At 50.5% G+C, this 26,813-nt stretch overlaps 10 protein-coding genes across 10 annotated transcripts; 5 read left to right on the forward strand and 5 right to left on the reverse strand.

Annotated features, from left to right (window-relative positions):
* Positions 1-11: 11 nt before the first annotated feature.
* On the forward strand, positions 12-1,407 carry PFICI_12352 (Flap endonuclease 1; the record flags this gene model as incomplete). The annotated part of the gene is made up of 5 exons (XM_007840933.1): positions 12-110; positions 163-167; positions 220-781; positions 840-1,219; positions 1,275-1,407. The coding sequence occupies 5 exons, from the start codon at positions 12-14 to the stop codon at positions 1,405-1,407; spliced, it is 1,179 nt and encodes a 392-aa protein (XP_007839124.1).
* A 254-nt stretch (positions 1,408-1,661) lies between these two features.
* PFICI_12353 (uncharacterized protein) lies at positions 1,662-2,833 on the reverse strand (the record flags this gene model as incomplete). The annotated part of the gene is made up of 3 exons (XM_007840934.1): positions 1,662-1,993; positions 2,063-2,360; positions 2,435-2,833. 3 exons carry the CDS (start codon positions 2,831-2,833, stop codon positions 1,662-1,664), a joined length of 1,029 nt encoding a protein of 342 aa, XP_007839125.1.
* Positions 2,834-4,479: 1,646 nt separating this feature from the next.
* On the forward strand, positions 4,480-5,016 carry PFICI_12354 (uncharacterized protein; the record flags this gene model as incomplete). The annotated part of the gene is made up of 1 exon (XM_007840935.1): positions 4,480-5,016. One exon carries the CDS (start codon positions 4,480-4,482, stop codon positions 5,014-5,016), a length of 537 nt encoding a protein of 178 aa, XP_007839126.1.
* An 882-nt stretch (positions 5,017-5,898) lies between these two features.
* On the reverse strand, positions 5,899-6,906 carry PFICI_12355 (uncharacterized protein; the record flags this gene model as incomplete). The annotated part of the gene is made up of 1 exon (XM_007840936.1): positions 5,899-6,906. The coding sequence occupies one exon, from the start codon at positions 6,904-6,906 to the stop codon at positions 5,899-5,901; it is 1,008 nt and encodes a 335-aa protein (XP_007839127.1).
* Positions 6,907-7,818: 912 nt separating this feature from the next.
* Positions 7,819-8,253, forward strand: PFICI_12356 (uncharacterized protein; the record flags this gene model as incomplete). The annotated part of the gene is made up of 1 exon (XM_007840937.1): positions 7,819-8,253. One exon carries the CDS (start codon positions 7,819-7,821, stop codon positions 8,251-8,253), a length of 435 nt encoding a protein of 144 aa, XP_007839128.1.
* Positions 8,254-9,890: 1,637 nt separating this feature from the next.
* On the forward strand, positions 9,891-10,946 carry PFICI_12357 (uncharacterized protein; the record flags this gene model as incomplete). The annotated part of the gene is made up of 1 exon (XM_007840938.1): positions 9,891-10,946. One exon carries the CDS (start codon positions 9,891-9,893, stop codon positions 10,944-10,946), a length of 1,056 nt encoding a protein of 351 aa, XP_007839129.1.
* Positions 10,947-12,154: 1,208 nt separating this feature from the next.
* Positions 12,155-13,939, forward strand: PFICI_12358 (uncharacterized protein; the record flags this gene model as incomplete). The annotated part of the gene is made up of 3 exons (XM_007840939.1): positions 12,155-12,269; positions 12,347-12,633; positions 12,704-13,939. The coding sequence occupies 3 exons, from the start codon at positions 12,155-12,157 to the stop codon at positions 13,937-13,939; spliced, it is 1,638 nt and encodes a 545-aa protein (XP_007839130.1).
* A 1,553-nt stretch (positions 13,940-15,492) lies between these two features.
* PFICI_12359 (uncharacterized protein) lies at positions 15,493-16,373 on the reverse strand (the record flags this gene model as incomplete). The annotated part of the gene is made up of 2 exons (XM_007840940.1): positions 15,493-15,963; positions 16,026-16,373. The coding sequence occupies 2 exons, from the start codon at positions 16,371-16,373 to the stop codon at positions 15,493-15,495; spliced, it is 819 nt and encodes a 272-aa protein (XP_007839131.1).
* A 680-nt stretch (positions 16,374-17,053) lies between these two features.
* On the reverse strand, positions 17,054-20,146 carry PFICI_12360 (uncharacterized protein; the record flags this gene model as incomplete). The annotated part of the gene is made up of 3 exons (XM_007840941.1): positions 17,054-17,787; positions 17,855-19,950; positions 20,028-20,146. The coding sequence occupies 3 exons, from the start codon at positions 20,144-20,146 to the stop codon at positions 17,054-17,056; spliced, it is 2,949 nt and encodes a 982-aa protein (XP_007839132.1).
* Positions 20,147-20,867: 721 nt separating this feature from the next.
* Positions 20,868-25,679, reverse strand: PFICI_12361 (uncharacterized protein; the record flags this gene model as incomplete). Its single annotated transcript, XM_007840942.1, has 1 exon — positions 20,868-25,679. One exon carries the CDS (start codon positions 25,677-25,679, stop codon positions 20,868-20,870), a length of 4,812 nt encoding a protein of 1,603 aa, XP_007839133.1.
* Positions 25,680-26,813: the final 1,134 nt, after the last annotated feature.

Raw genomic sequence — 26,813 nt, forward strand, 5'->3', positions numbered from 1 at the left:
TAGTCGCCAAGATGGGTATCAAGAACCTCTTCTCCATCATTAAGGATGAAGCTCCAGATGCTGTCAAGGAGGGTGAGATCAAGAACCAGTTCGGTCGCAAGGTTGCTATTGTAAGCTCAATTCCCATGAGAAACCAGGAATAAAATTGCTAACATATTCCAGGACGCGTATGTTGAAACTCGACCCTGATGCGACGAATTTGCTAACTTTCCTTTGCAGCTCCATGAGCATTTACAGTTTCCTCATTGCAGTCCGATCCGACGGCCAAATGCTCACAAACGAGGAGGGCCAAACCACTTCACATCTCATGGGCATGTTCTACCGCACACTTCGGATGGTCGACAATGGAATCAAGCCCTTGTACGTTTTCGACGGCAAGCCTCCCAAGCTCAAGTCTGGTGAGCTGGCCAAGCGATTCCAGCGCAAAGCCGAGGCACACGAGGGCCTAGAGGAAGCCAAGGAGACAGGTACCGCCGAAGATGTCGAAAAATTCTCGAGACGAACCGTTCGAGTCACCCGTGAGCATAACGAGGAGTGCCAGCGACTGCTCAAGCTCATGGGCATTCCGTACATCATTGCGCCCACTGAGGCCGAAGCCCAGTGCGCCGTCCTGGCAAGAGCCGGCAAGGTCTATGGCACTGCCAGTGAGGATATGGATACTCTTTGTTTCGAGAGTCCCATCCTGCTGCGACACATGACTTATAGCGAACAGCGAAAGGAGCCGATTCAGGAGATTCACCTTAACAAGGTGCTCGAAGGTCTGATGATGGATCGCAAGCAGGTGGGACATTATATACTCCATTCTAGTCAGTAGCCCAAGCTAACGTAGCCTGTCACAGTTTGTCGATTTGTGTATCCTGTTGGGATGCGATTACCTCGACCCTATTCCCAAGATCGGCCCCTCGACCGCTCTGAAGCTTATTCGCGAACACGGTTCCCTCGAGAAGGTGGTTGAATGGATTGAGAGCAGTGGAAAGTACACCATCCCCGAGGACTGGCCTTATGCCGATGCTCGAGACCTCTTCTTCAACCCAGACGTCCGCAAGGCCGAAGACCCAGAGTGTGATTTCAAGTGGGAAAAGCCCGACATTGACGGTCTGGTCAACTTCCTTGTCACTGAAAAGGGATTCTCCGAAGACAGAGTCAGATCTGGTGGCGCAAGACTGGAGAAGAACTCGAAGAGCTCTCAACAAGCTCGACTAGAGGGCTTCTTCAAAGTGTAAGCATCTCCTTGATTAATACTTCATGTTTTGACTGGCTAACTTTATGTCAAGTATTCCCAAGACTGAAGAGCAAAAGCAAGCCCACAAGCGCAAGGTAGAGGAGCAAAATGATGCTCGCAAGAAGAAGCTCAAGGAAGATAAGAAGGAAAAGGCCAAGCAAAAGGCCAAGCCTCGTGGGGCATAATTTCAGACCACCAGAATCATTGCTAGAGGCTGGATCGAGATCCTCCTTGTTTTCTTGGGCGTTCAGGCGTGAGTGGCATTACGGAAAGGAATGGTGACGTAGCATGAAGCTTTATTGCGCGACACAGATGGCATTCGATTTGCATTTATACAGAGGGTCGCATTTATACCCCATACATGGGCTCAACGAACGAAGACTTGAAACTCAGTTCTAGCCCACGACCAACAATGGATCTATTTTGACCTTTACCAGCCCTAAGTGCTGGATAACTTTTTGAGCTCGTCTGCCACCTTGTCTACGGCTGTAGTCGCCTCTGAACTCCAAGGTGCCATTTGCAAGAAGCCATGAGTGAGTTCGGGGAAATGGTGCCAGTGGACCTGATTGCCAGCTTTTTGAAGTTTGCCAGCGTATTCGACACCAACGTCTCTCAGCGGGTCAAAGCCACAAGTGAACACTGCCGCCGGTGGAACACCTTTTAAATCGTCGGCTTTCTGCATACCTGGTGAAACGTACCTATGCCCGGGCGCGTAGCTTTGATTTGGCGCCCGAGGCAGATAGTGATCAGCAAAGGAGAATATTCCATTGCCTTTGATGAATCAGCCTTGGCTCTTTTGAGAGAAATATAATAATGGTTTTCGAGTCATTTGGCACTCACATTCGAGATAAAAGCCGGAATTATTCGTAGTGGCGGCGGGCGTATCAAAAGGCAGCCTAGCCTCGGGGTACAGCAGAATCTGAGCCTTCATGGGCTTCTTGCCCTCGTCATGCATTCGAAGGGCCAAGGCAGCAGTCATGTTACCACCGGCCGAGTCACCGCCACCAAGTACGCGGTCCCCATCGATTCCGCGTGATTCACCCTCGGGGCCTTGGGCCCAAGTAATAACGGCCTCATAGTCGTCGAGCTGGGTCGGGAATGGCCACTCTGGAGCCAGGTGATATTCAACGCCGATAGTCTGAAATAGTAATGGTGAGAAAATACACCGAGACTTTAAACAGCAAATCAGACGCTTCTGTGCTCGGTTCTCACAATAATGTTTGCCTTTTCCGCCAACAACCTCAGACCATTCTCGAACTCATCGACGCTGCCAACGGTATAGCCGCCGCCGTGCATGTAGACGAGGGCGGGCACCTTGACGCTGCCCTTGGCCATGCCGCGGCGGCTGTCCTCGTAGTTCTGTGGGTAAAACAGGCGAATGGGCACGGTGCCGTGCGGGCCGCCGACGCCGGCAAACTCGACGCGGCCAATGGGCGCGCGCAGCTTGTCGGGCAGCGCGTGGAAGCCAAAGACTTCTAGGTGGTGTCGTCGCTCCTGGTGAAAGTCTTCCTGTCCGCCCAGGTGCAGCGATGGGCGGTCCATGAGGAATTCCTTGATGGACCAGGCGAGCTCGGTACGGGTCCCGACTTCTGGTATGGTATTGCCGTTCATCTTGGTGACTGAAGCTTGAAGATTGTTTTATGATATTGCTGGATATCTATGAAAGCTGATTTCTTCTGAAGATGGTAAATGGTCGCCCATCGATACATGGCATATATTTCAACATCATTAAGGACAATGCCCCTTTTAAATAGTCGATTATCTAAACTAGATATAAACGTCAATATGATTTCCAAGACCATCTCTGAAAGTATCGGTAACAGATGAATCTCCGCCTTGTGACGTTTATCATTTGAACATGGATAATTAACCCCCGTGGACGTCAAGTTGGTTGAGCTATCTTGTGCGGACCGGACCGAGCGGAACGGCGGTATTTTGTCTAGATCCCTAGAAGAAAGCTTATATTCCTAGTTGTGGTTGCCCGATAATTGTATTTGCATGACCGACTACCGACTGAAAGGTCTTGTAGATGATCACATATTGTCAAGAAACAAATAAAAAAGCAATGGCCATTCATCGGGAGTCTACACATTTGTGACCCGGGACTCTTTTGATGCAGGCTTCTATAGATGCAAAAACAAAGCTGTAGGCGTATTCAATTTTCCGGCTTAGCAAGTGAATATTTTTTATTACTCGCAATCATTATAGGCCTGCAAACTATCATCAGTCGAATTATCTCACCGGAGAGCCTGCTGCATCGGCTCAATCAGTACGACGGGCGGTTGGCATAGTCTTGACGTCTTGACACTTGTATACATGGTCTTGGTGCGGAGACCCTACACCCAATACATGTGAAACACGGTCATAACAATCGGAACTGAGCAGTTGTGCTAGACTCCCAAGCTTGGCACCTAACCGCGCGTTTTCTGATACAAACGTTTTGCCAGGTGTTTGGACTTGTTCGGGCTTATGCTCTGACTCTGCCAATTAGTCAGTCATGGGACTCTTGGTTACAAAGTACCGACCTACGGTAACCTACCTACCGTTCCTGTCAGCATCAGCTCCCTCCCCTCAAACCCGCGGGTGGCCAATAAAGCAACACAGCCCCCAAAAGTGCACTTTGAGATTTGATGGAGGGCCTCTATGGCTGAAATTACATGCCAGTTTTACAGAGCCTCGCCCTAATGAGTCAACGGTGAGGGCCTGGGCCAATACAAACCATGACCCCTCGGGATCATGTTCTCTCAGTGTGCGACGCACCCTACACCTCTTTGATCAATACATTGGTACACTGCCCGGCTACAAAAGCCGACCTGCAAAACACCACCTTTGCGTGCGTGGCTTATGACGCCCCCTTTGGAGGCAGTGCGGATGACGAAAACGTGGTTATTGGGCGGGCGGCTGATCCTCAAGTGACAACGCATTCATTTGGTTCACCGAAAATATGATTATCTGTCTGGTTAGTCAAGAGTAATCTGTATGCAGAGGTATCGTGACCATTGGGAGGGACCGGTTTCGTGGTGGTATTATATACAATGATTGCCCTGCATTTGACCTCTGCCCTGAACTTGCATCCGTATCCACTCTCTCTGCACACGACAATATTACAGCCTCGTCGTTTAAACCCTGAATAATATTGATCTTGGTCTTGTCCGATCAGGATCCGACACATTCATTTGTTGTTGTTCTTGAATACCCTTGCCTCACCGAGGAAACTCGCTCGAGGGAAACCTCCCGAAACTCTGTCTTACCAAAGAATGCCGTACTACTATTCGTCCGGTCAAGACTACACATACGCGCCCGGCGACGCCCTGGTCAAGAAAGTATACCGCAATATTGACCGCGCCGGCAACCACCATCATCACCACAACCACCATGGCCACCACTCGTCGTCGTCTTCTCATCGTCGCCACGGCAAGCAGACCATCGTCAATGACGGCACCATGGTTATCGACAGCGACTCGCTGCGCCAAGTCGACTCGGTCATTTATAACCGATCGGGCTCGACCATGTACCTGACTGACCAGCACTACTGGTCTTCTTCGTCGTCCTCCTCCTCATCATCATCATCAGGGGGCGCAAACAAGTCGTACTACTATGGCTCCTCTTCGCGGCCGTCGTACTACAACAGCTCGGGCCTGCATACCTGTCGAGGATGCAGCTGGCAGCGGGAGCTCATTGGGGGCTACTGCCGCGACTGCATCGAGTTCAAGTCTGGGCCGCGGGTTGTCGAAGTCAAGGAGAATCGTCGGGTGCTAGGTGGCCCCGAGAGACGGTTGCTCCACTACCGGTAGATGTCAATGGTCTGGGTTATCATTATGTATTATTTCTTACGTTGAACTTGGGGCACTCCTGGCGCCAGAGTTAGTCGGCATGAATTTTCGTGGAAACGCGGTCAGATTCTAGATTGTATCCGGATACCTTGAGGCATCAAGACCCTCTTTTGAAAACGAATTTCAATATTATTACTAGATAGATAGTTCTACTTTATTTATTTTGCAAATCTGATATCCACATCAACGCAGATATAACGACCTTTGCCGTGAATGTCCCATGAAGTAAGGGTCACAAAAAAGTTCAGGTCTAACTATCCAATAATTCTAATCGAAATCGGTCGAATGGACAGTCAACCCATGTCAACGTCAATGCAGCGGCTTGAATACCTACATAAGTAGGGCATGTTTAAGAAGACCAGTATCGACATCAGCATCTTTATGCATATTGGCAGTTGGATAATAGACGCAAGGGCACATGAGTATACGAGGTCTGAAGAGATCGGAATGAAAAAAAAAAGGAGGTGAAAAAGGAAAAAGGGAGGCAACTCGGAGGATCGAACAAAAAGACTGGGGGAGGGCGAACCCAGCCAGAGAGAGAGTTAGGAATACAAGATTCCTCGGAGCGAAGAGAATACCACTACACCACTGTGACCTGTGGTTAAATGGTCAAGAGCTATTACTTTATTTTGCCTTATAAAGGATAACTGGTTTGAATTGGACAGATCATCTAGGTTCGTGGCCCCCCGAGCCACAGGAAAAGTTTGATGCAATTATGATTCGAAAACGCTAGAGTCCATTCAACGTCACGAGTATGGCTCGCGGTCCAAGCTCGGTTTGCCTCCATATGCCGACCAAAGTAGATTCGGGGTTTCACTAAAAAGGTTTTTCACGCTCAATATCTCATGCCAGCAATGATTGTGCCGCAAAGTCGACCTCCTCAGCAGTTCCGCAGATCAAACCACCCCGCTCGTCTGTGTCTTTGGACGACTTGGAGAGAATATCGCTCCCGTCGACAGGGTCGACAGCCTTGCCACCAGCGCACTCCACAATGAGAGCCAACGGAAAGAGTTCGTAGAGGCGGCGCAGCTTGGCCTTGCTGGCCGCAGTGACGGGCGAGACGTATAAGCCGTGACTCTTGACGAGGGCATGGACAACGTCGGGCACGAGGCCACCGCTGTATCGCAGCGTGTACTTGTTGGAGATGTAGTGGTTGACCAGCGCGGCGTACTTGCTGTCTTCGGCGGCCGCACGTAGGTTGGCTGGAGCAAAGTAACGCGTCTTGAAGGGCGGTGATGCCTGGAGGCGCACGCTTTCTCGAATCACCTGGCAGTCCTGAACGCCTTGCTCGCCCACACCAACCTCGATACAGACTCCCTCTGCTCCTGGCACCCGCAGTGCAATGATGGCTGTCGTACGAGGACCGTATACGCCTAATACGGCCGCGACTTGTCGAGTTGCTGGCGCCTGGTGCAGAGCACTTAGACCCTCCCAGATGCCGATAATGGTGCCAACGGACCAATTGGGGGCAATGATGGAGCTTCCGTCCAGGGGGTCAAAGGCAAAGGTGTACTGCTCGCCGGCAGAAGCGGCAGTGGCATCCTCGCCCTCACGGGTTGATCGCTCAACTGGCTCCTCCTCGCTGCTCGCGGTGACGACGGCGGGGCACTTGGCCGCGGCCGCACGGACAATGTTCTCGGCCGCGACATCGACGTTGAGCTGGTCATCACCAAAGGCGTTGGCGCTGCCGGCCAGCGCGACCTGGTGCGAGGACCGCAGCGACTTTGCAATGGCGGCAATGCCGTCCACAATGGCGGGCAGCACCGAGGAACATAATGCCTCGTATGAGCCCGCTGGAACCTTGGACCGGAGAAGGGACTCTAGGCCCGCTGGTGGAGAAGTGCCTGACATTTTTTTAATTGCCGCAACTCGGTTTGGAGCGTACTTGAACAAAGAGTATAAGCAGCGAAGTTGACAATGTTAGTCTTGTCAAAGGTGAATGGATTTTATTTTATTTCCAAGTGTCTGCCGTCTTTTGAGCCAATGATGAAAGAGGGAAGAGCTGCATTTGGCAATCCAACTAGTGAGGGTCCAGGGCTGAGAAATGACGTTACTCGACGCTATTTAAATTGGGTACAAAGGACGACGATCTTGTGGTATTTTTGTGTACACTTTTACCAAGTTTCATGAATAAATCAATTTCACTTCTGCCAAGTACAAGTTTCAATAGGAATGTCGTTTACGTGTCATATCAAGTGTTGTAACATGTTGACTTCTTACCATTCTCGTGCTGCCGTTAAGCCAGCAGCAGTCATTAATCATAGGTCAACAAAAGTTGGATTATTCTTCCCAGTTGACAGAAGGTGCCAGAGATATGAACGTCAAAGTGAAGAATGCCTTCCTCTTGTAGTATAGGTGCCGTTCTTGACTTGAAGTGTCGTTTGTGTTAATCGCAGTTTCTCCATAGGTACCTTCTCACTGGACACAGACTCCATTTTCAACCTTGGGCAGTGAACCGAGCAACAACTGATCTTCAAGCTGCACCTCCATGATTCTTGGATACTTTTATATTCAAGCTTTGCAAATTATCTCCTTATCGGAGAGATCACTGCCCCTCTAGTCAATATTTATTCAGACAAGCCCACTACAACGCTCCGACACAACTAGTAAATAATGTTTCATCGGGACAACATCGATGCCAGCCCCCTCGAGTCACTCCCCGTGGAGCTATTGTTGATGATAGTGTACGAATTCAACAACCCGCGCGATATTTTTTCCTTGATGAGATCATCTCGCCGGCTACATGTCGTCTACCGGGCGCACATGCCCGAGTTTGTCAAACACTTCATGATCCTCTTGGTCGGCGAAGACCTCTACAAGATTGGTATAATGGCAGTGGAATCACGCTACGTGCTTCCAGGGAATCACGAGAGCCTTGCAGCATTCTTTCAAAACCACGTCCACCACCGAGACCTCGACAGGAGTATGTACACATGGGCCATTTATCGCGAACTAAAGTCCTTGAACAAGAAGGTTGTCAAACTAAAAGGACGCGCCCAGCATTGGATACCCATCTACTTGGGTTTCTTTGGCCTTGGTGGAATTGAAGTCGAGGAAGAATCGCTGACCGAGCACAATCGAAAATTGAGAGGCTACTACATGGTGGGAACGGCACGAAACCTATTCAACATCCCCAGCATGAGAGATCGCAGCGAGCTTGATGCCTTGGGACTAGGCCCCTGGATCGAGAGGTTCTAGGGAAACTTTTCGCCCGGAGAGAGAAAAGTGGCGACATGCGGCGTGGCGCTTTGGCTTCACTTGAATTGTTTCGAGTACGTGTTTAAAGATGCAAATCTGCTGTGCGACAGAATTTGGGCCGCCAGAGGACCACCAGATGCAGACTTCATTGCCCACACAAGCTCAATTGGATTGGAGGCCTTGTGGCAATTCAGAGACGGAAAGGGCAGATTCCCGTGGGTTGCGCATCATCGTGACAGGAAAGCATTATATCCACATGCTCCTGCTTGGCCAGGGTTGGGTCCTCCGGAGATGAACAGCCGGGACACTGAGCCTTACTTTTCAGACGATACAAGTTCCATGAATGAGCTCACGCATTCTTGGACAAGTGAGGAATGGATTTCATTCTTTGGGCTGTCAGAAACTCGTGACATAGTCCACCCTCGACTGTTTGAAATGGTTGGCTCCATCCTGGACGAGGAAAAATTGAACGACCTACGCATAATGCAATCCCAGACACCTGGTAGTTGGTTCCCCCTTTGGCATTCGGTTTCAACCATATATAAACTCATGGAATAAATAGGCCATGGAAAAGGAGCATCCCACGATGATGGCAAACAATTTCTTTTCATTCAGCTATCGTATTGAAAATTATACTTTAAGTTCAATAAAACCTCTCGCCTATTGGAACTGAGGACAAGCTACGTGCACTCGACGTTGCCAATTCTATTGAACACAAAGAATCGCCAATGCAACCATGAACAAGCCGGTTGACAAAACGAATCATTTTTCAGATGCCTCTTGTACCCATGAGCCCAAGTAGGTTAACCACCTTGGGGCAAAAAAAGCCAAGGAAGTAGCAAAAATATTGAATTGTCGCTTCTGTGGATCGAACACAGTGCCTCCAGATATCGTTCCTGAAGTTTGGAGCTTCAGTCTGGCGCTCTCCCAAGTGAGCTAAAGCGACTTTTTCTAGTCAGGTTGATTGTGGACGATTGCACCCGAAGTTGGTCGTCTCGCGGTTCCAAACCACAAACTGCAAGATGCTGGTTGTGGTGAACTGATACCGCTGAGATTGAAAGCCTTGAGATGCAAGTGAACACTTCCTGATTGATGAATATCGACGTCTTTAATTGGTCCCATGTAGACAGCTGTCTTTAGCTCTCCATAGTCGTGCAATGATTTTTCGTCTCGTAACCTACCGGCCTGAGTCCGAGATGGAAAATTGGTCATTGTGAAATGGCTTTGTCAGAATGGGGGCGGAGTCGAGTCTTGAGAGGGGAAAACGCCGTGGAAGTCCACGGCGCCGGATCGCCGCTCAAAATGGTTTAGCTCACAGTGGGATGTGGGGACTTTGCATACACGGACAAGTCGTCGCAACTCCACGGACATGTGATGACTGATGTTGTACGACAAGAACACTGCCGTTATCTGACAAAATTGCTTTTTCGGGACGCTTCATGGTCAAAGGGTGGAATTTGAAATCAAGTTCTAGAACGCGCATCAATCGACATGATGGACCTGTATATAAGCTCCAGGTTGACTTTGGATAAGATGACTTGATGCCAGAGTCCAACAATCATATATGAATATCATCATCATTGAACAACCTAACTTTTGAATTACCTATAAATTTGAATTAAAACTTGCAATAAATAATGTCTTCAGTCGAGTCCAACCGCGCAGCCTGGCTTGTGGGCGAGGGCGTTAACCCCCTCGAGGTCCGACCGGGACCTGACCAGACCAAGCCAGAGGCAGGCGAAGTTATTATCAAAGTAGCAGCAGTTGCCATCAACCCATCCGAGCCGATTGTGCAAGACAAGCCTGTGATACCTCTGGCCTACCCACACGTTCTGGGCAGCGACATTGCCGGCACCGTCGCCAAGGTCGGCTCAGGCGTCACCCGCTTCCAGGTTGGCGATCGCGTCATTGGGCACTGTCTGGGTCTCGTGCACGGCGGCGCCCGGCATGGAGGTTTCCAGGAGTACACCGCCTGTCTCGAGGCCGGCGTGGCAAAGATCCCCGACAGCCTGTCGTTTGAGCAAGCCGCTGTGCTGCCCCTCAGCATCTCGACGAGCTCCGTTGCGCTGTACGAGCACCTGAAGCTGCGCGAGCCCGCCGTTGAGCTCGGCGGACAGAAAACGGGCAATGAAGCCGTGCTCATCTGGGGCGGCGCCACGTCGATTGGGTGCTCGGCCATCCAGCTCGCCGTTGCCTCGGGCTACAAGGTCGTGACCACGGCCAGCACCAAGAACCACGGCTTTGTGCGGTCACTAGTCGCAACCGGCGCCGAGGACGTGACCGTCTTTGACTATGCCGACGCCGATATCACGACCAGGATTATTTCCCACTTCAAGGACGCCGGACTGGCGTTTGCCGGCGCGTACGACTGCATCAGCAAACCAGATACGGTGCGCGTGTGCGCCGACGTGGCGGCCACATTTGGCTCCAAGCTCGTATCTGTCGTCTTGTTTGGCGTCGAGAGCCCCCGTCCAGATGTCGAGGTGCCCACCGTGTGGTCCACCAATGCCGTGCTGACCCCCGAGGGCAGCGGGCGCGTCTGGGAAAAGTTCGTGCCCGGGGCGCTGATCAGCGGGACGCTCAAGGCCAAGCCGGAGCCGCAGGTTGTGGGTAAAGGTCTGGGGCAGATTCAGGATGCGATGAATACGTATAAAAAGGGCGTCAGTGCGACGAAGATTGTTGTCACTTTGTGATTTGGAGGATGCATTATTGGGATGAACGTTTTGCTATAGACACTTTTTGAATTGATTCAGTTTAACAATGGGAGCGTCTGCGGCAGAAAGCAGTGAATACAATGACTGCGAAACAGCTGCAATTGCGTCTTTACCTAGAAATCTCTTCATCGACTTGTTGATCTAAAGTGACGAATTGGACTGTTGATGGAATAAGGTGTTTCGGACCCTATACAAATGTCATGAGACCATTGCACAATGCCGCAGAGTTCATCATTTTGTCACCATCATGAAGGTTTTTGGTGATGCGTCGACGAGTATGAAGAATAGGTCAGGCGCACGCTGACTTGACTCGGCTGCAGGGGGACGCGATGAACCTCGGCTGAAATAGTGGATCGAGACTCAGACCCTTTGTCGCGTGCTAATCTTTAAGATTGGCCATGCAAATGCAAATGCCGTCTTGGGTTTGGGATAGGACGGAAGCCCTTTATTTCTCCAAGTTTTCTCCAAGAAAATAAATGACATCAGTTCTCCAAAAGCTGGGGAATCTGGGGGGAGGGACCGAACAGCCAGGGCGTCAATCACATGCTTAAAGTTCCCGTCTAACGTAACAAATCGAACCCTTCAGAAAATGGACCGAACACATGACACGACTCGAGCCATAACCCGAGCGAGTTTCGTTACGGGGATTGGAGACCAGCAAGCACAAGGTCCCACCTCATTCACAGCCCGTCCGTCTCCCCCACAAACAGTGGAATGGATACCCCCGGGGAAAGACTCCAGGCTTGCCAGGTGCGCTAATGTAAGCACGGCGTCCTAGGCGGATGCTAGTGGTGATCCTCGCTGTAGGAATGCGCTGTAGAGCCACTTTATCGTTGCCAATTCGGCGCCGCTGACTGGTGCTTCTCTTTGGTAGTATCCCTAATCTTTCGGTGCTCTGACGACGGGTCAACGAGCCACAAGCCCACACCCCAGCACTGGCACTGGACTGGACTGGAGCTCTTCTCTCACATGTGATTCTAAAATGATGCCGACCTAACGAGCTCGGGTCAGCTCTTCTTTTTTAAGAATGCCATGACATCCGGCATTTCTGGCCCTTTTTCATTGTGGATTTGTATTTCTCTGACCTTTGTTGAACTAAACTTCTTCTTCTCGATACCATTTCTTCTTATTCTTGTGCATACATCCAACCATTATTATACATACATAGATTGGATACCGGCGAAACCATGTCCCAGACTTTCAAGGCCAGCGACGTTGCGTCGCATAACAAGCCGGACTCGTTGTACATTATTGTTGACGAGGACGTCTACGATGTCACCAAGTTCCAAGATGAGCACCCTGGTATGTATATGCATCAATGTCAGCATATACTAATCTACATTCCAAAATTGCTAACAACACATCTTCTCTCCTACCAGGCGGCAAAAAGATCCTGCAAAAAGTCGGCGGCAAAGATGCCTCCAAGCAGTTCTGGAAGTACCACAACGAGGCTATCCTAAAGAAGTACAAGTCTTCGCTGCAGGTCGGCTCGCTCGACACGAAAAAGAAGGTTGAGGAACCTGCCAAGCCAGATCCCGCTGTTGCAGCACCCAAAGCTACACCCGCCGCATCCAAGGCTGTTGCAAATGCCAACCAGGAAGAAACCGAGGCCCTGGAACCTTATGGCGACCAGATCCCCTTTGCAGACCCCAGCTGGTACCAAAACGTACGTCTTATACAAACCGCTTTCACATGCAAGAAGCTTTGTATTTATATATATTGACTTGGCACAACAGTATCACTCTCCCTACTTCAACGAGTCGCACGCTGCCCTGCGAGCCGAGATCCGCGAATGGATCGAGACCGCCATCGAGCCCAATGTCACAGAATGGGACGAGAAGAAGGAGGTGCCACGGGAGATCTTCCTCGAGATGGGTCGCCGTGGCTACCTTGCCGGTCTTCTGGGCGTGCACTACCCCGTCGAGTACACCAAGAACTCGGTCAAGGCCGTGCCACCGGAGCAGTGGGATCTCTTCCACGAGATGATTGTCACAGATGAACTGTCCCGCGTAGGCAGCGGCGGTTTCGTCTGGAACATGATTGGTGGCTACGGCATTGGTGGCCCGCCCTTGATCAAGTTTGGCAAGAAGGCGCTCAAGGACCGCATCATGCCCGGCATCCTTTCGGGTGAGAAGCGGATATGTCTTGCCATTACCGAGCCCGACGCCGGCTCTGACGTTGCCAACTTGGGCTGCGAGGCCAAGCTCAGCGAGGACGGCAAGCACTACATTGTCAATGGCGAGAAGAAGTGGATCACCAACGGTATCTGGTGTGACTACTTCACCACGGCTGTGCGCACCTCGGACAAGGGCATGAACGGCGTGACCCTGCTCCTCATTGAGCGCGACTTTGGCGGTGTCAGCACGCGCCGCATGGACTGCCAGGGTGTCTGGTCGTCGGGTACGACCTACATCACCTTTGAGGACGTCAAGGTCCCCGTCGAGAACGTGCTCGGCAAGGAGAACCAGGGCTTCAAGGTCATCATGACCAACTTCAACCACGAGCGCATGGGTATCATCATCCAATGCCTGCGCTTCAGCCGTGTCTGCTACGAGGAGTCGGTCAAGTACGCCAACAAGCGCCGCACCTTTGGCAAGAAGCTCATTGACCACCCCGTCATCCGCATGAAGCTCGCCCACATGGCCCGCCAGATCGAGGCCTCGTACAACTGGCTCGAGAACCTCATCTTCCAGTGCCAGAAGATGGGCGAGACCGAGGCCATGCTGCGCCTCGGTGGACCCATTGCCGGCCTCAAGGCCCAATCCACCCTCACCTTTGAATTCTGCGCCCGTGAGGCCAGTCAAATCTTTGGTGGTCTCTCGTACTCGAGAGGTGGCCAGGGCGGCAAGGTCGAGAGACTGTACCGTGATGTGCGCGCTTACGCCATCCCCGGCGGTAGCGAGGAGATCATGCTCGACCTCAGCATGAGACAGAGCTTGAGGGTAGCCAAGATGACGGGCATGAAGTTGTAGGGTCGAGTGGTTTGACGAAGTGATGAATAGGATTACCGATTAAAGAATACCTTCCTGTTATATATTTAGTCTCAAAACTTTCTTTTTGTATTAATCCAGACACATTCATGTCTTGTAATCTGATTACTTCCTTTGTGCCTAGGTAACAAAAGTATGCCACTGAAATTACACAAAACGGTGTGTTTTCGTTTGTCAGGGATGAGAACTCTGAAGTGTCTTAGGTAGAATAAGCTTGACTCCTTGATACATACTGATCCTTTGGTTGCAAGACTTGATGAAGAGGCATTGCTCCGTGATCACCCTTACTATATTGGAATACGATTGGTGGTTCATCAACCCAAAACTATCGTACTGCGGCTAGCAATATTCACACCTAGAATCGCTTCCTTTGAATTTTCTCTTTCCCTTTTCCTCCAGAAGAAATGAAATTAAAAGGAAATATCCGTATCATTATTCAATCTAAATCTGAGAGCAGATCAGACATAAATAAATATGGGACGTTTGGCAGATTGGATAAATTGAACACTCAACCAAACTTCTCGAATTCAATCTTCATTAAGAGAGAGGCAATTGCCCGAACCGTTATGCTTACGATTATCCCGATGGTGAGTAGTGAATCGTGTCGCATAGCATAATCCAGGCTCTCTGAATCTCAATTAATTTCAATATTGTTTTCAGCAATGCTTGAATTACAACACCAAAGGACAAGCATTTTCGATCGATTTCAACTTCGAAGAAGGCACGCTGTTGAAAAGATGTAGATGCGATTATGTAATTCGAAATTCATACGGTACATTTTAAACGCACTTGCCATCTTGGGATGAAAGTGAAGCTTTTGTGAGACAAAATCTGCCTTTTACTCTGCAATTTTAACACTCACCAAAGCGATGCGACACTTCGCCACGTGGGCAGGTGGGAGCATATATAGGCTATTCTTTAGGTACATTACTCTTCACTGCAATTTTAACCCTCACAAAGGCCATGCAACACCTTGCACACAGACAGGTGGGGAGCAGATTGCGATAAGCCTATAAGAATGATCTCTCACAATACAGAAAACAATCCAATTAGACAGCTCATATGTGGCCCATCACAGCCATCGCCTAAATTCCTTTCACTGCAATTTTAACCCTCTTAAAGGGTAGCTTGACCTGCGCTACCTTGGTCGGCATCCAGACTCATATATTCAGGATCATAATGCCTCGCTTATTATTACTTAGCCAGCCGCCACAAATATACGAATTGATGTAGTTTCAACTTCGCAGTTGCATCAACGTTCAATGTGCACAAGTACAACCAATGTGGTAAACGATTCACCGCTCGATACGACTGCGTTAGGGCATATTTCAAAGTTGATATTCCAACCCCCCCAAGGCTTTTCAACTCTCTTCATTATAGGCGATCTTATTGTCTAGCATGTCATGTCTTGAACTCAGGATCTTTAGGATCTTGCACGCCCCTAGCACAGGTGTTCTTATTAGGAGTTGACATTAAAAGCTCGTCCGATTATAGCCCGTCTAGAAATACACTCTTCTTCCAAAAAGACGTCTCCATTACATCTTAATGTCGAAACTAGTACCGCAACCACAGCTACTCGACGCCGCAGGGTTATCCACAATCTTGAACTGGCTACCAATGAGCTCCATGGTAAAGTCGAGCTTGGAGCCCTTTAGCAAGTCCAGACTGGGGACATCAAGCACAATCTTGGGCGCCGTAGCCAGGGCCTCCTCACTCCCTTCTTCCACCGGTGCGTCGTCTTTGGCAAAGGCAAAAATGGTATCATCCTCGGTGAGTTCTTGTTGCAGAGAGTCGGTACTCGTGGTAGTCGTCGTCGAAGGCGCCATTTCGGCTTCGGCCTCGGGGGACGGCTCGTCGGGTATCGAGGCTTCGGACGAAGGGGCCAGCGACTGTGGTAACGTTACCAGACCCATTCGGTACTGGAAGCCGTGGCAGCCGCCGGATTCTACTTGTATGCGCAGGGCGAGATATGGGTTCTCATCTTTTTCCATGATTTTCGTGAGGCGCTGTTGAAAAATACTTGTAAGAAACGAGTGTTGTGATTCCAAGTAGACCAGAGAAACCTTACCTGAGCTGCACGCGGCGTGATCTCCAGCATCATTTCCTTGCCCTCCTCGTCCACCTGTGGATTACGAATCGCCTGGGTCCTCCGCCGGGAGCTCGTACTGCTAAAGGCGCGCCGGGCAAAGGACCGCGACGAAGCACTTTCGAGTGAGGCATGGTGTCGGACGGCACGGTGGTGAACGGAAGGGTTGCTGCTCCTGGGGTGTTGTACAGTTGTGACTGTTCGGAGATGTCGGATCTGCTGCTGTCGTGGGAGGAAGACCTCGAGAATGGAGGAGCTTTGGCGGGCGCCGGCAGAGAGCTGCACAAACAGCCTGGCGGCCGAGGGAGGGTTTATACAGCGAGGCGGCATCTTGAGGAATGTGGACTGGGTTGTTGTGTTTTATTCAGGTTTGTGTCGGCGAAAGATGGTGAGAGCGCGCGCGCGTAAAAGGGTTCGTGAGTGACTGATGAGAAGCTGTTGCGAAAATCGGGTTGGTAATGTGTAATGTTTAGCCGGCAGCTTATTATGCCTGCACCACTGTTGGTTGGCCGTCGCCGAGCTCCAGGGAATAAAGCGGGGACCGGAATGCCGAGCTTGAGAGAAATCGAGACCCATCTCGTGGGGAAAGATACTTTGGTTTTATACTCGACGAGTCATTGTCTTGACTTGCTGTATTCCATATATCCTACATATCAATAAATCATAGATATAGTGATTGGATTTTATGTCTATTTCATGCCCCAAATCTCTAGCTTTGTGTGTAAGCATCCCCTATTACTCACATGGCAACCAGAACGACATACGCCACGTCGGAAAAGTACATGGCCCTACAACATGGAAAAGTCTTTGCACGAGCCAGGCAGAGGCAGGCAACACGACTCTCACTTTTAATCGTAGTGGCTTTACTACTAATAATTTGTTCGAATTTTCCCTTGTTCCATTATTAAAATCAAAATAGGGGAATCTTTATGCCGCAATCAATCGACACCGGAACGCCGTATGAAAGAATAACCGTAGCCCGCCAAACAACTTGAGAGCAAGATTCAAGTTCACAAAAACTTGCTCTTGAGACCGCCAAAAATCATATTTCTCTTCTGTTGTCCCACCCACTTGGAGGCATCCTCGGCCCATCGCTGACTGGTATCTGCTGCATTTTCCAATGCGTCACCAGTGAGGTTCAGCTTCTCCGTTCGTTCATTGAGTGACCTGGTCAGGTATTCACCCCATCCTTCTGCTCGCCTGGCATCAGCGTAGACCGGATTCATCTGTCCAGATGCGCCACCCTGCTGCTCTGCGGCTGTAGCAGCAATCATGCGCTTGCTAGGTGGCCTATCTGGACCTCCAATGAGCAAATCAAGGTCGGTAGGTGTTATGTACTGCGTGCCCGATAGCCACTGGACGTTGGAGATTGTAGGGCGCGCCGGAATCCGCAGTCCTGGGTTGATCAGAATATCTGCCGTGTTTGAAATTTCTTGACCGGCACCCCACACGTTCAATATGGCAAGTTCCGACGGGCCCGTCCAACAGAAAACGTTGCCATCTTCGTCGACAATGGTGTCGGTGCTGCGGCTGCCATCCATCATCTTGAGTGGTGCACTTCCAATCTCCTTCAAGCCTGGAAGCGAAAAGGCCCGAGTCATGCGATCACCAAACACACCCACCAAGGCCATGCCATGCAGATCGAGTTCAACAACAGACGCCGCATCGCACAGGTAGTCGTCAAATGATTTGGAAGCACCCTTGGCGGACGCGGGCTTGAAGATGCGAGCTTCGGTTTGGGTCACTATTTAGATGGGAAATTAAGTTAGCATCAAGTAGGTTTTGGCTAGGCATTTCAAGGGACAACATACCGACAACAAGCAATCCATTGACCTGCTTGCCCTCCCGCAGCCCAGCAACCGCATGACCAGTGGCGTACGCTGGCTTGCCAGTATCTGCCACGATTGGGCAGATGGCTACGACCTTGTCGCTCAGATGGGTCACTCCGGCGACCTTGGCAGTGTATCCATTGCCTGCCGGGAGGAGGGTAAATGTAATGACCCGCCCTTGGTTCGTACCGACAAAGCAGCAGATGCTGGAGAATTTGTCATTTTCCAGGGTCATGACACCAAATTGGATGACTGCTGGCCATTCCTTGGCACCTGCTGGGCCCTTGTCGCCCCTCAGAAAAGACGATCGCTTGTCTTGTTTGGCAAACTCTGCCATGGACACCTGTAAGATGACTGTAGGACCTCGCATATCAATGATGCTAAAGAAGCCATTCTCTGAGCCCACACCAATGAAGCCGACATCGGCAACTTTGACGACGGTTATGGGCCCCTGCATCATTTCATACAGCGAGTATGGCTGAAGACCTTGCTTCAGCGAGGGCTCTGCTCGGGAGCTGATATCTGTGAGGCCACCAGGGTTCGGGTCCAAGTGCTGTGTCTGATTTTTTCCATAGAACCGGTTACCATCCCATCGATATATAACCACTTCGCCACCGCTCGTGCCCACTGCAAACTCTCCAGTGTTGGAAGCCATGCTCATCGACGTGATGTTAATGTCGTCAAAGCGATTCAAGGAGCGGGCAATGTCCACCTGCAGCTGAGTGGGATTCTCGATTTCGTCGCCATGTCCAACGTCCCAGATGCGAATTGTGCCGTCAGCGTGAGCTACCTGAATGATGCTTCTTCCAACAAACTTGCGGTGCGGCAATGGTGCCTCTTTGCCTCCCTTCAACAGAAGCTCGCCTTGGTTGCGAGTTTCAATCATGCCCAACCACCTGGAGCGCTCCAGGGTTGTAACGGTAAACTTGACTGCAAAAGGATGCACAAATGACAGTGAGGGATGGAGCTGGTTCGTTGGCGAAATGGGGTATCCACTGGGGAAACTCAGAGTGAGCAGTTCGCCAGATGACAGGAGGGTCATGACAGCAATCGGGTCTTGCGCGCCAGCAAAATGAGGCGAGTATCGTGGCATCAAGTAGAAGTCGACAATCTCGGCACCAGACGGCGTCTCGAGGACATTTTGGCGTTTGCCTCTGCCGTAGTCGGCCAGGGCTTGCCAAGAGGATGTCTGATAATTGGGCGTGACACCGAGGTCGATGAACAATAACGCGTTCGCCGGCTGATCCAATGTCTGACCACCGGCAATCAGAAGTCCAGAATCCTCGGGGTTCTCTTTGCAGCACCAGGCGATGCGGACATACGGGTGCTTCGCACTTGAATTTCCAGAGTTTGGAACCGGCTTGTCAACATTGAAATCGTACAATGTTCGGGCCATGACAACTCTACCATCCTTGGCATCCCAAAACACGAGACTCCCATCCTCGTGAGCCGTAAGTATAAAGGTGCCAGTTGGATGCCAGACAGCGTGGGTGACCTTGGGCTTCCTCATGGAATCGACAGCAATGGTGTTGCCTCCAGGAGCTCCCGGCGGGACCTGATATTCAAAGAACTGGGTCGCCTTGTTCTGCTTGAAGGAGTAGAGGGCGATGCCATGGGTATATGCAATCATGAGCTTGCCAATATCCCGGGGGTGCAGCTGCATCGACACCAAACCAACAGCCCTGGCCTTGGAGTCATACTGAGGCCAGAAGTTGGGAAGCTTCAGGGGCGAGAGCCGTTCCCGGTCCAAATCATATGCGACTATCTCGCCGCTCGCAGTTCCCAAGAAGCACCAGTCCAGCATGGGATCGGTGACCATGGAAGTAATGACGCCCGGTGCATGGAAGCCCGTGATTCGCGACCCGGTGTCGAGGTTCCATATTATGATTTCGTTCTTGGTGTCGAGACTGATGAGCCGGTTGGCGCAGAATTGTAGGTCGGCAAAAGAGCAGGGCCGCGGTGGCACGAGGAACTTGTGTACTCGACTCTGGCCAAATACCTCGATACGGCCGGTTCCGAATTTCGACTGCTTGGTTCCGACTGCAATGAGAGATTGAACCGGTTCGTATGCGATACAACTACAGGTTTGCCAAGGTCAGTCATCCAACGAGCGTGCGCTCACCAAGTCTCACAACACGGTATGGTCGACACGAACCTGATCTGAGAGTTAATTCCGTAGCGAAAGCGATCGTCGGGCGCAAAGAGCTCTGGCAGGATGGCGGCCGACAAGTCATTTGACATGCCCGCCTGCTTGCCTCTTAGAAAGCTCGACATGTTGAGGTGATGTGAGAGGGCTGTTGTATGTAGACGGGAAGCTGGGAATGGATACAGACAGACATTCGCCGACCTGTGGTGGTTCTCCCTGGCCGTCGGTCGGATCGAGTTCAGTCGGGGATTCTGAATCAACAATACAACCGCCTTGCGTGTTTAGGCCACGCAAGCTCCGCTGTTTTGTTTGTTAGCTTTGAGGACCCTGAAATGATTGGGACCTGGGACCTTCATCAGCCCTTCAACTTTCCCGTCTCTCAAGTGGAGGGGTTAAGGTACATGGACTGACTGACTGCTTCTGCGCTTGAACGGCACCAAAACTGGAGCAAGTTTTGGAGGGGCGCGACGTCATTGGCAATAGCCAAGGGGGGCTTGGCTGGGCACTGTGCCGCTACAACCGGCAAAGCAAAACCAACCATAGCATAAGGGCTGGAGGGCACCATGTCTGCTATTCCGCCTCACTTAGGTACATTAAGGTACATACTAAAAATCCTTAAGCACTGCTATTTATAGGACCATCTCTACATCAAGTACCGACAATTGCGACCACATTCTTGGTCGGATTCTCCTAGGGCTTGTTGACATCGTCGGGTTTTTTCATAACGTGGAAAGCGTTGTCCTATCAAGTCACAATTGATTTCAATTTACATATCCGTGGCAGTACAATTCGCTCCTAAATCCTGACATTATTTTCCTCTTGCTCTCCCGACTTAAGTTTTCCCTCAGACTAGATGTCGAGTCTAGAAAAGTCTTGTGCCAATCGAACAAGCAAGTCATCATCCGCCTCCGAGTCAATGTCAAACGATTCAGCACAGTCCTCCTTGTGATTGTCCTGTCTGTCAATGATGTGCTCTCCGGCAGGCGCATCACATTCGAAGCAGAACGTTGTGCAGGCTGCTTCTCTTTCAAGACTGAATGGATGGCCGTTGGCACATACATGCCAATACCCAGTCTTTTGAAACTCTTGACCAGACTGTTTCCATCTCGCACGTTTCGTTGAGCTGGATACAATGTGCCCAAATTTTGAGCTGGATAGCTCGCCTTGCACTGCTTCAACATCTTCAAGCAGATACGAGAGGCTCTCGTGTTTCAATACGAGGTCACGCGCTTCCTGTAGATGCCTCTCGGCCACTGCCGTGTCCTCTAATCCATTGGCGTGCTTGAGGGCACCAGAAACCTCCCTCGCGATGGTGATCATTTTTGCAATCAGAACATGAGCCTCCACCTCGTGTCGAGGGTAGCATGATTGACGTGCAGTCGATACCACGAACTGGCACAAAAAGCGAAACTCATCAAGATTGATCGAGACGGTTGGCTTCTGCCCTTTCGTCTGGCGTCTGAAGCTCAGGAAATCCGCTAGTAAAACAACATTGCATCGGATCAAAAGTACAACTGCACTCAGCATGCTCTGGAGTCTGAGGCAGCAATCAGCCTGCCCGAATTTTGCACTGCGCTCTTGACTTTTGCCATTGGAAATCAAGTTGTCAAACCGTTTCTCTTCTGCTGTCATCTCACGCAGGAAATTATTCATCTGCAGCATCAGAGAGACTGCCGAGATGTAACGCCCCACGATCGCGTCGTGCACAGTCTGAATCATCTTGAATGGCTGGCCATCAATGACTAATCGGTTGTCTTTGCTTGCTATGTGCGCAACCTGGTTCACCGAAACTGCATGAAGCAGAGACTTGTGCAGTGCATCTTGCTCGTCAAGCAATGCCAGCTCTAGAGCGACCAAGCGTCTGTGAGATGTACTGATGAAAGCGATCAATGATTCGCAGATACCGCTGTCAATTTTGGCCAAGTCATCGGCGACATGAAGAGCATTTTCGGTATCAAGATGGTCCGTTCCTCCCACTTGCTGAAATCTATTCTCGGCTGTGGTGATTGACACGCGAGTTTCTGGCTTGAGAACAGCTACAGGCTTCGATGCGTGGTTCTGGCTTGACGCTGGTTTGGTTGTTGGTGAAGGTTCGCGTCGATTTCCGGCGGCGGGGCGCAATGTACTCCCGGCTGACGAAACATGATGCTTTTGATTGCGATGTGAAATTGAATCGCAAGGGCCACATTGTTTCTGAAAGTGGCATGATTGTTTGCATTGATGGCCGCAGGAAAGAATCGCGCCACAAAGAGCCTGGCATTTTGTGGTGTCGTGAACGCCCTTGGTATGGCACGTTTCCATGCAAATATGGCTACATTGCAACGGCCTGCCGCACTTCTCTTTGCAACTCCCATTTATGAAGTGCTGCGCAGTGGACGCGAGAATTGTTCCGCCTTTGTGCCGCGGACATGGCAGTTCAAAGCTCGTGCCCACGTTCCCATCATTCTCCAACGTCTGTAGGACTTTCCACCACATGTCACTATGGACGTAAGTGTCAGAGTTGCCGATGATGATCATGCCATGCTTGGCGCGTGAAAGAAGGACATTGATACGGTTCTCTTGGTCCAAGAAACCACATTTTCCTTGCGGGTTACTCCGCACAAGTGACACAATGATCACGGAGGCTTCTTCTCCTTGGAAGTTGTCAACTGTTGCGACACGAATGCGCGGCTTCCCGAATGCTTTCCCCATGCTCACCATCAAGTTGCGGGTTTCGAGCTCAGCAGCGTCAAGATCATTCATGGTGATGTCATAGGTAAGCCCCAGCTGGGCTTTCAGCATTTGTAGCTGGCCTGCGTATGGAGTGAGTACTGCAATCTCACCACCACCGTAGACATTTTGGCGGTGCAGATGGGCGAGTACGGTCTTGACAACCTCCACCTCGAATCGATTGTGAAACGAAAAGTCTCCAGACCCACCGGACTTCGACTTGTCCTCAAACCTACTATGATGGTAGAAGTACAAGCGCCGCTTGAAACCGGCAAGGGGTGGATAGTCCTTGACGGTTTCTGCGTCCTGCAAGGTCGGGTACAACGTTGAGCGCACAAGATTAGCAATGGACGGGTGCATTCGACGTTGTACGTTTAGCGTGTCAAATGGAATCCTCTTGTCGGAAAACATCAGCGGCTTGACCAACCTCTCGAACAAAGAGATGTCCCAGGACCACGGTTTGCCATCGGGGTTGGCTACCCGAAATGCCCAATTGTCTGCGCGTGGTCTGAGTTGTTGGTGATCACCAATGAGAATTAGATGCTCCAGATTCGGCATGAGCGCAGATAATGTGTGTGCTTCAAGCACTTCGCCTGCCTCTTCACACAGCACCACTTTGCTACCCACGCTGCTGAGCATATCGCGGAACTTGGCGAGTCCGCTTGTTGTAACACCAACGACATCATACTCCCGGAGAATCCTAGCCCTGACATTTGACCAGCCCTTGTCAACAGCTTGGGCACATCTCTCGAATTCCTGGTTGAGTCTCATGATGACATCTTTCAGACCTTCGCGGCCGCCGTGATCGGCCGCGCTGAAGTCCTCCAAGGCTCTGATCACCTGTCCGGCCACTTTTCTGCGGGCCTTGGACCGTTTGCCGTTGGCGACCAATTCATTCTTCAGGGGCTGCGTAGTCTCCATGATCTTGGAGAGTGTCATCTCTCCGACAATGGCTGATTTGCTGAAGGCTCCCAAACGAACAATTCGACGGATGCCTCTTCGATGGTACAGATGCTCCAGCAGCTGGTCCAGAGCATGGTTCGTTTGGCAGATGCAAATGATCGGCCCGAGACCTGCTTTGGATTTATTCGCGAGAAGGATCTTAATGATTGCTTCTCCAGTGAAAGACTTTCCTGTCCCCGGTGGACCCTGGATAAGAGCAAGGCGACGACGCAGGGTGTTCAGAACTGCCGTGGCTTGGCCTTGGTCCAGAGTTGAACGTGCACATAACTGCTCCGTATTAGGCTCGTTTCGAACACAATAAGATAAACTGCTGTCGTTCTTTGTAAGAGACCGCAGGTCCAGCTGAAGATTTGTTGTGTATGCTGGCGGCGCAACGTGCTCATCTGCCCTGCTTTGACCTGCATCGCCCACGAGATATTCGCTCAGAGGCGCATGCCCATCAGCGTACATGGCTTGTAGTGCCATGAGCATTGGCTTGAACGAAGGCAGGAGGACAGATGGAAACTCAACCAAACGTACTCCCTGTACTGCACCACCTGAGAAACTCAAGATGAAATCTATATCGGCGTTTACAGGATTGATGGGATTCAGAACGGCGTACGCATGTGTACTGGATGAGAAGAGGGTTCTTTTTGGATCGTAGTTTCGAGGGCGCTTCTTCTTGTTCTTGTCCTTCTTCTCATGCAATTGGGCAAATGTTCGACATGTCGCTCGAGAAACAAGGCAAAACATGGCGTGAGATTTGCCAATAATGACTACCAGTCGTTCCCAGTCAAGGTTCTGTGTATCTACCCACCATTGTTCCCGATGGGCCGGCGTGCGGCGAGCGGCAACCTCGGTCGGTTGGTCGGTAGAAATGTGCAGCTCAAATCCATCTTGTCTGTCATAGGAGACTCGAAGGCTTCTCAAAGTGTACTCATTTGTTCGCACATGGTTGCCTTCGCTGTACGTAGAAGTGCTGCCTGAACTTTTCTGCAAATATTGCTTGATGACATTACAGATTGGGCCCAACTGATCTTCTCGTAGAAGGCGAAAATGCCTATCAAGCAATCCCCGAAAGCCGCTCACATGCCACGATGATGAGTCGTAAAGTGGGGCATATGGAAGTCTCTTTGCAAGAATCTCACCAACTGTGGGAAGAATGCGGATATCCATGATACTCGCGTGGTCATTGTCGTGTCGTGGTCCGCGAGGAGAGAGTTCGCCCGGAGGATCATAACCAACAAAATCCTGCTGCTGAGCCAGGCCTACAGGATGCGTCTTGGCTTTTTTGCGGGTCTGGAGAATGTGATCCAGAGTTTCCTTGGCACTGCTCAGTCGTTGTAGATTTCCGGGCAAGTTGTCACAGTGACCATGAAGTTCTTGCACTGTTGTGCGCAAAGCAGAAGACAATGAGTCCACCGATGTATCGCTCAGGATTTGCTTGAGAATCTTTGACGAAAGATCAAGGAGGTCCTCGACAATGACCAAATTGGATCCCTCATCCGTCGCGATAAAAATGGAAGTCACGCAACAGACATGTTTGTAAACTGCTTCGATGTAGTTCGAAGTCGAGTTCAAGAGAAAATCGTGAATCGCGCGAAGTGGGCGCTCATGGGCGGTTGTGAAGGCATCGCGATGGGCGATGACCTGGAAGAATGGTTGCAGCAGCAACTGCCAGTGTCGAACCTGTAGTCTGGAAGTCTTTGGGATGGCGTCAATCATCTCCTTGATGCGTTCTAAGCCTTCATCAGAGGCGAGTTTTCGAACGACGTGGAGATGCAGGGAATCCTTCGTCTTGGCTAGCTGCAGAGCTGTTTGAAAAAGTTCCGCCAGCTTTGAGCCAAGAGGTTCAGCAGGGCCTTTTCGCATGAAACTGGGAACTGGAAAGAGTTGATTGAATCGATGAACAGTAAGCTGCAAATCATGATCCTCGGCAACCGATGCTGCTGGAGGAGGGTTGAATGCAGAGCCACCGCTGTGCGGCGATGGCGTCGGCGTCGGCAGCATGATTGCAGGTGTCAATGGTTCAACAAAGAATTGAAGGTATGGCGAAGGACACAAGACATTGTGCCAAAGACTTGGGAACTCGAAGATGGCTTCTTGATGAGTTGCACAAAACACGGTGGTTTAGCAGGAGGGGAGTAGTGTAGAGGAAGGGCCCAGCACAACCAACATTGAAAGGCGGAAAAAGATTTTTTTCTTTTGGTAATTCCCACGGTCTGACTGGGAAGGCGCGCCGGTGGATGGCGATATCGCGTTTGATAGATGTGAAACCAGACTGGAGTAAGTAGTTGCCTGGCTTCGAAGCTCTTGTCATTGTTATTCGCTGCTTGATTATACCAACGGAATAATAGATCCAGCCTGGCAGTCTCTTTCTCTTTCAGTTCTCGCGTTTCACTTGATTAACGACGCGCTGTGGGCCTTACCCATAGAAGGAATGTGTGTTCCTCTCCATTACTCACAGCGCCTTTGGCCTGGCTCAAGCATCGGAGTCCAGTATTGAATGTAGTGGCCGAATTACGCAGATACCAATGAGTACTGTCAGGATGGATGATGGTCGTGACATGCCTGGAATATTTGATACAGCTCGTTCCTTCCTTTTCAGTGCAAACCTTCGTGAACCCCGTAGGATTGATTGATAACCTGAGAATCGCTACCCGATTTCAGGATCATCATGCCGTTGGCTGCCCTTTTCGTGACATGCCCTTATTATTTGCTATTGTCTTTGCAAATAGAATAATTAAAATTTTAATAATGCAAAAGGTAATGAAGTCAGCCATTTTCTTTTTGTCTCTTTCTCTTTTTTCTCTCTTTCTTTTTCTTTTTCTTCTTTTTTTCCTTTTCCGTCTTTACGTGTCTTTTCCCTACTTTTGTCTTTTTTTTCCTTTCTCTTTTTTTATTCCTCATTGAAAAGAAATTAATTAGCTGATACATTAATAAGGTAACTCAGCGGAAGTCAAAGATCGAGCGTTTGGTTCGGCCACATCACGTCGAACCATGAGAAGGGTGCCAGAACCAAATAAACCAAGAACGGGGTTCTTCCACCGGACCGGTGTCCATCAGGACTAGATATGGCAAAGTGTTTTAATGTTCAACTATGCCCCTTGGTTCTAAGTCCCTAGGAACTGTGCGTGAATCCAT

This window comes from Pestalotiopsis fici (assembly GCF_000516985.1).
Source record: "Pestalotiopsis fici W106-1 unplaced genomic scaffold PFICI_Scf_10, whole genome shotgun sequence".
Classification (NCBI taxonomy): domain Eukaryota; kingdom Fungi; phylum Ascomycota; class Sordariomycetes; order Amphisphaeriales; family Sporocadaceae; genus Pestalotiopsis; species Pestalotiopsis fici.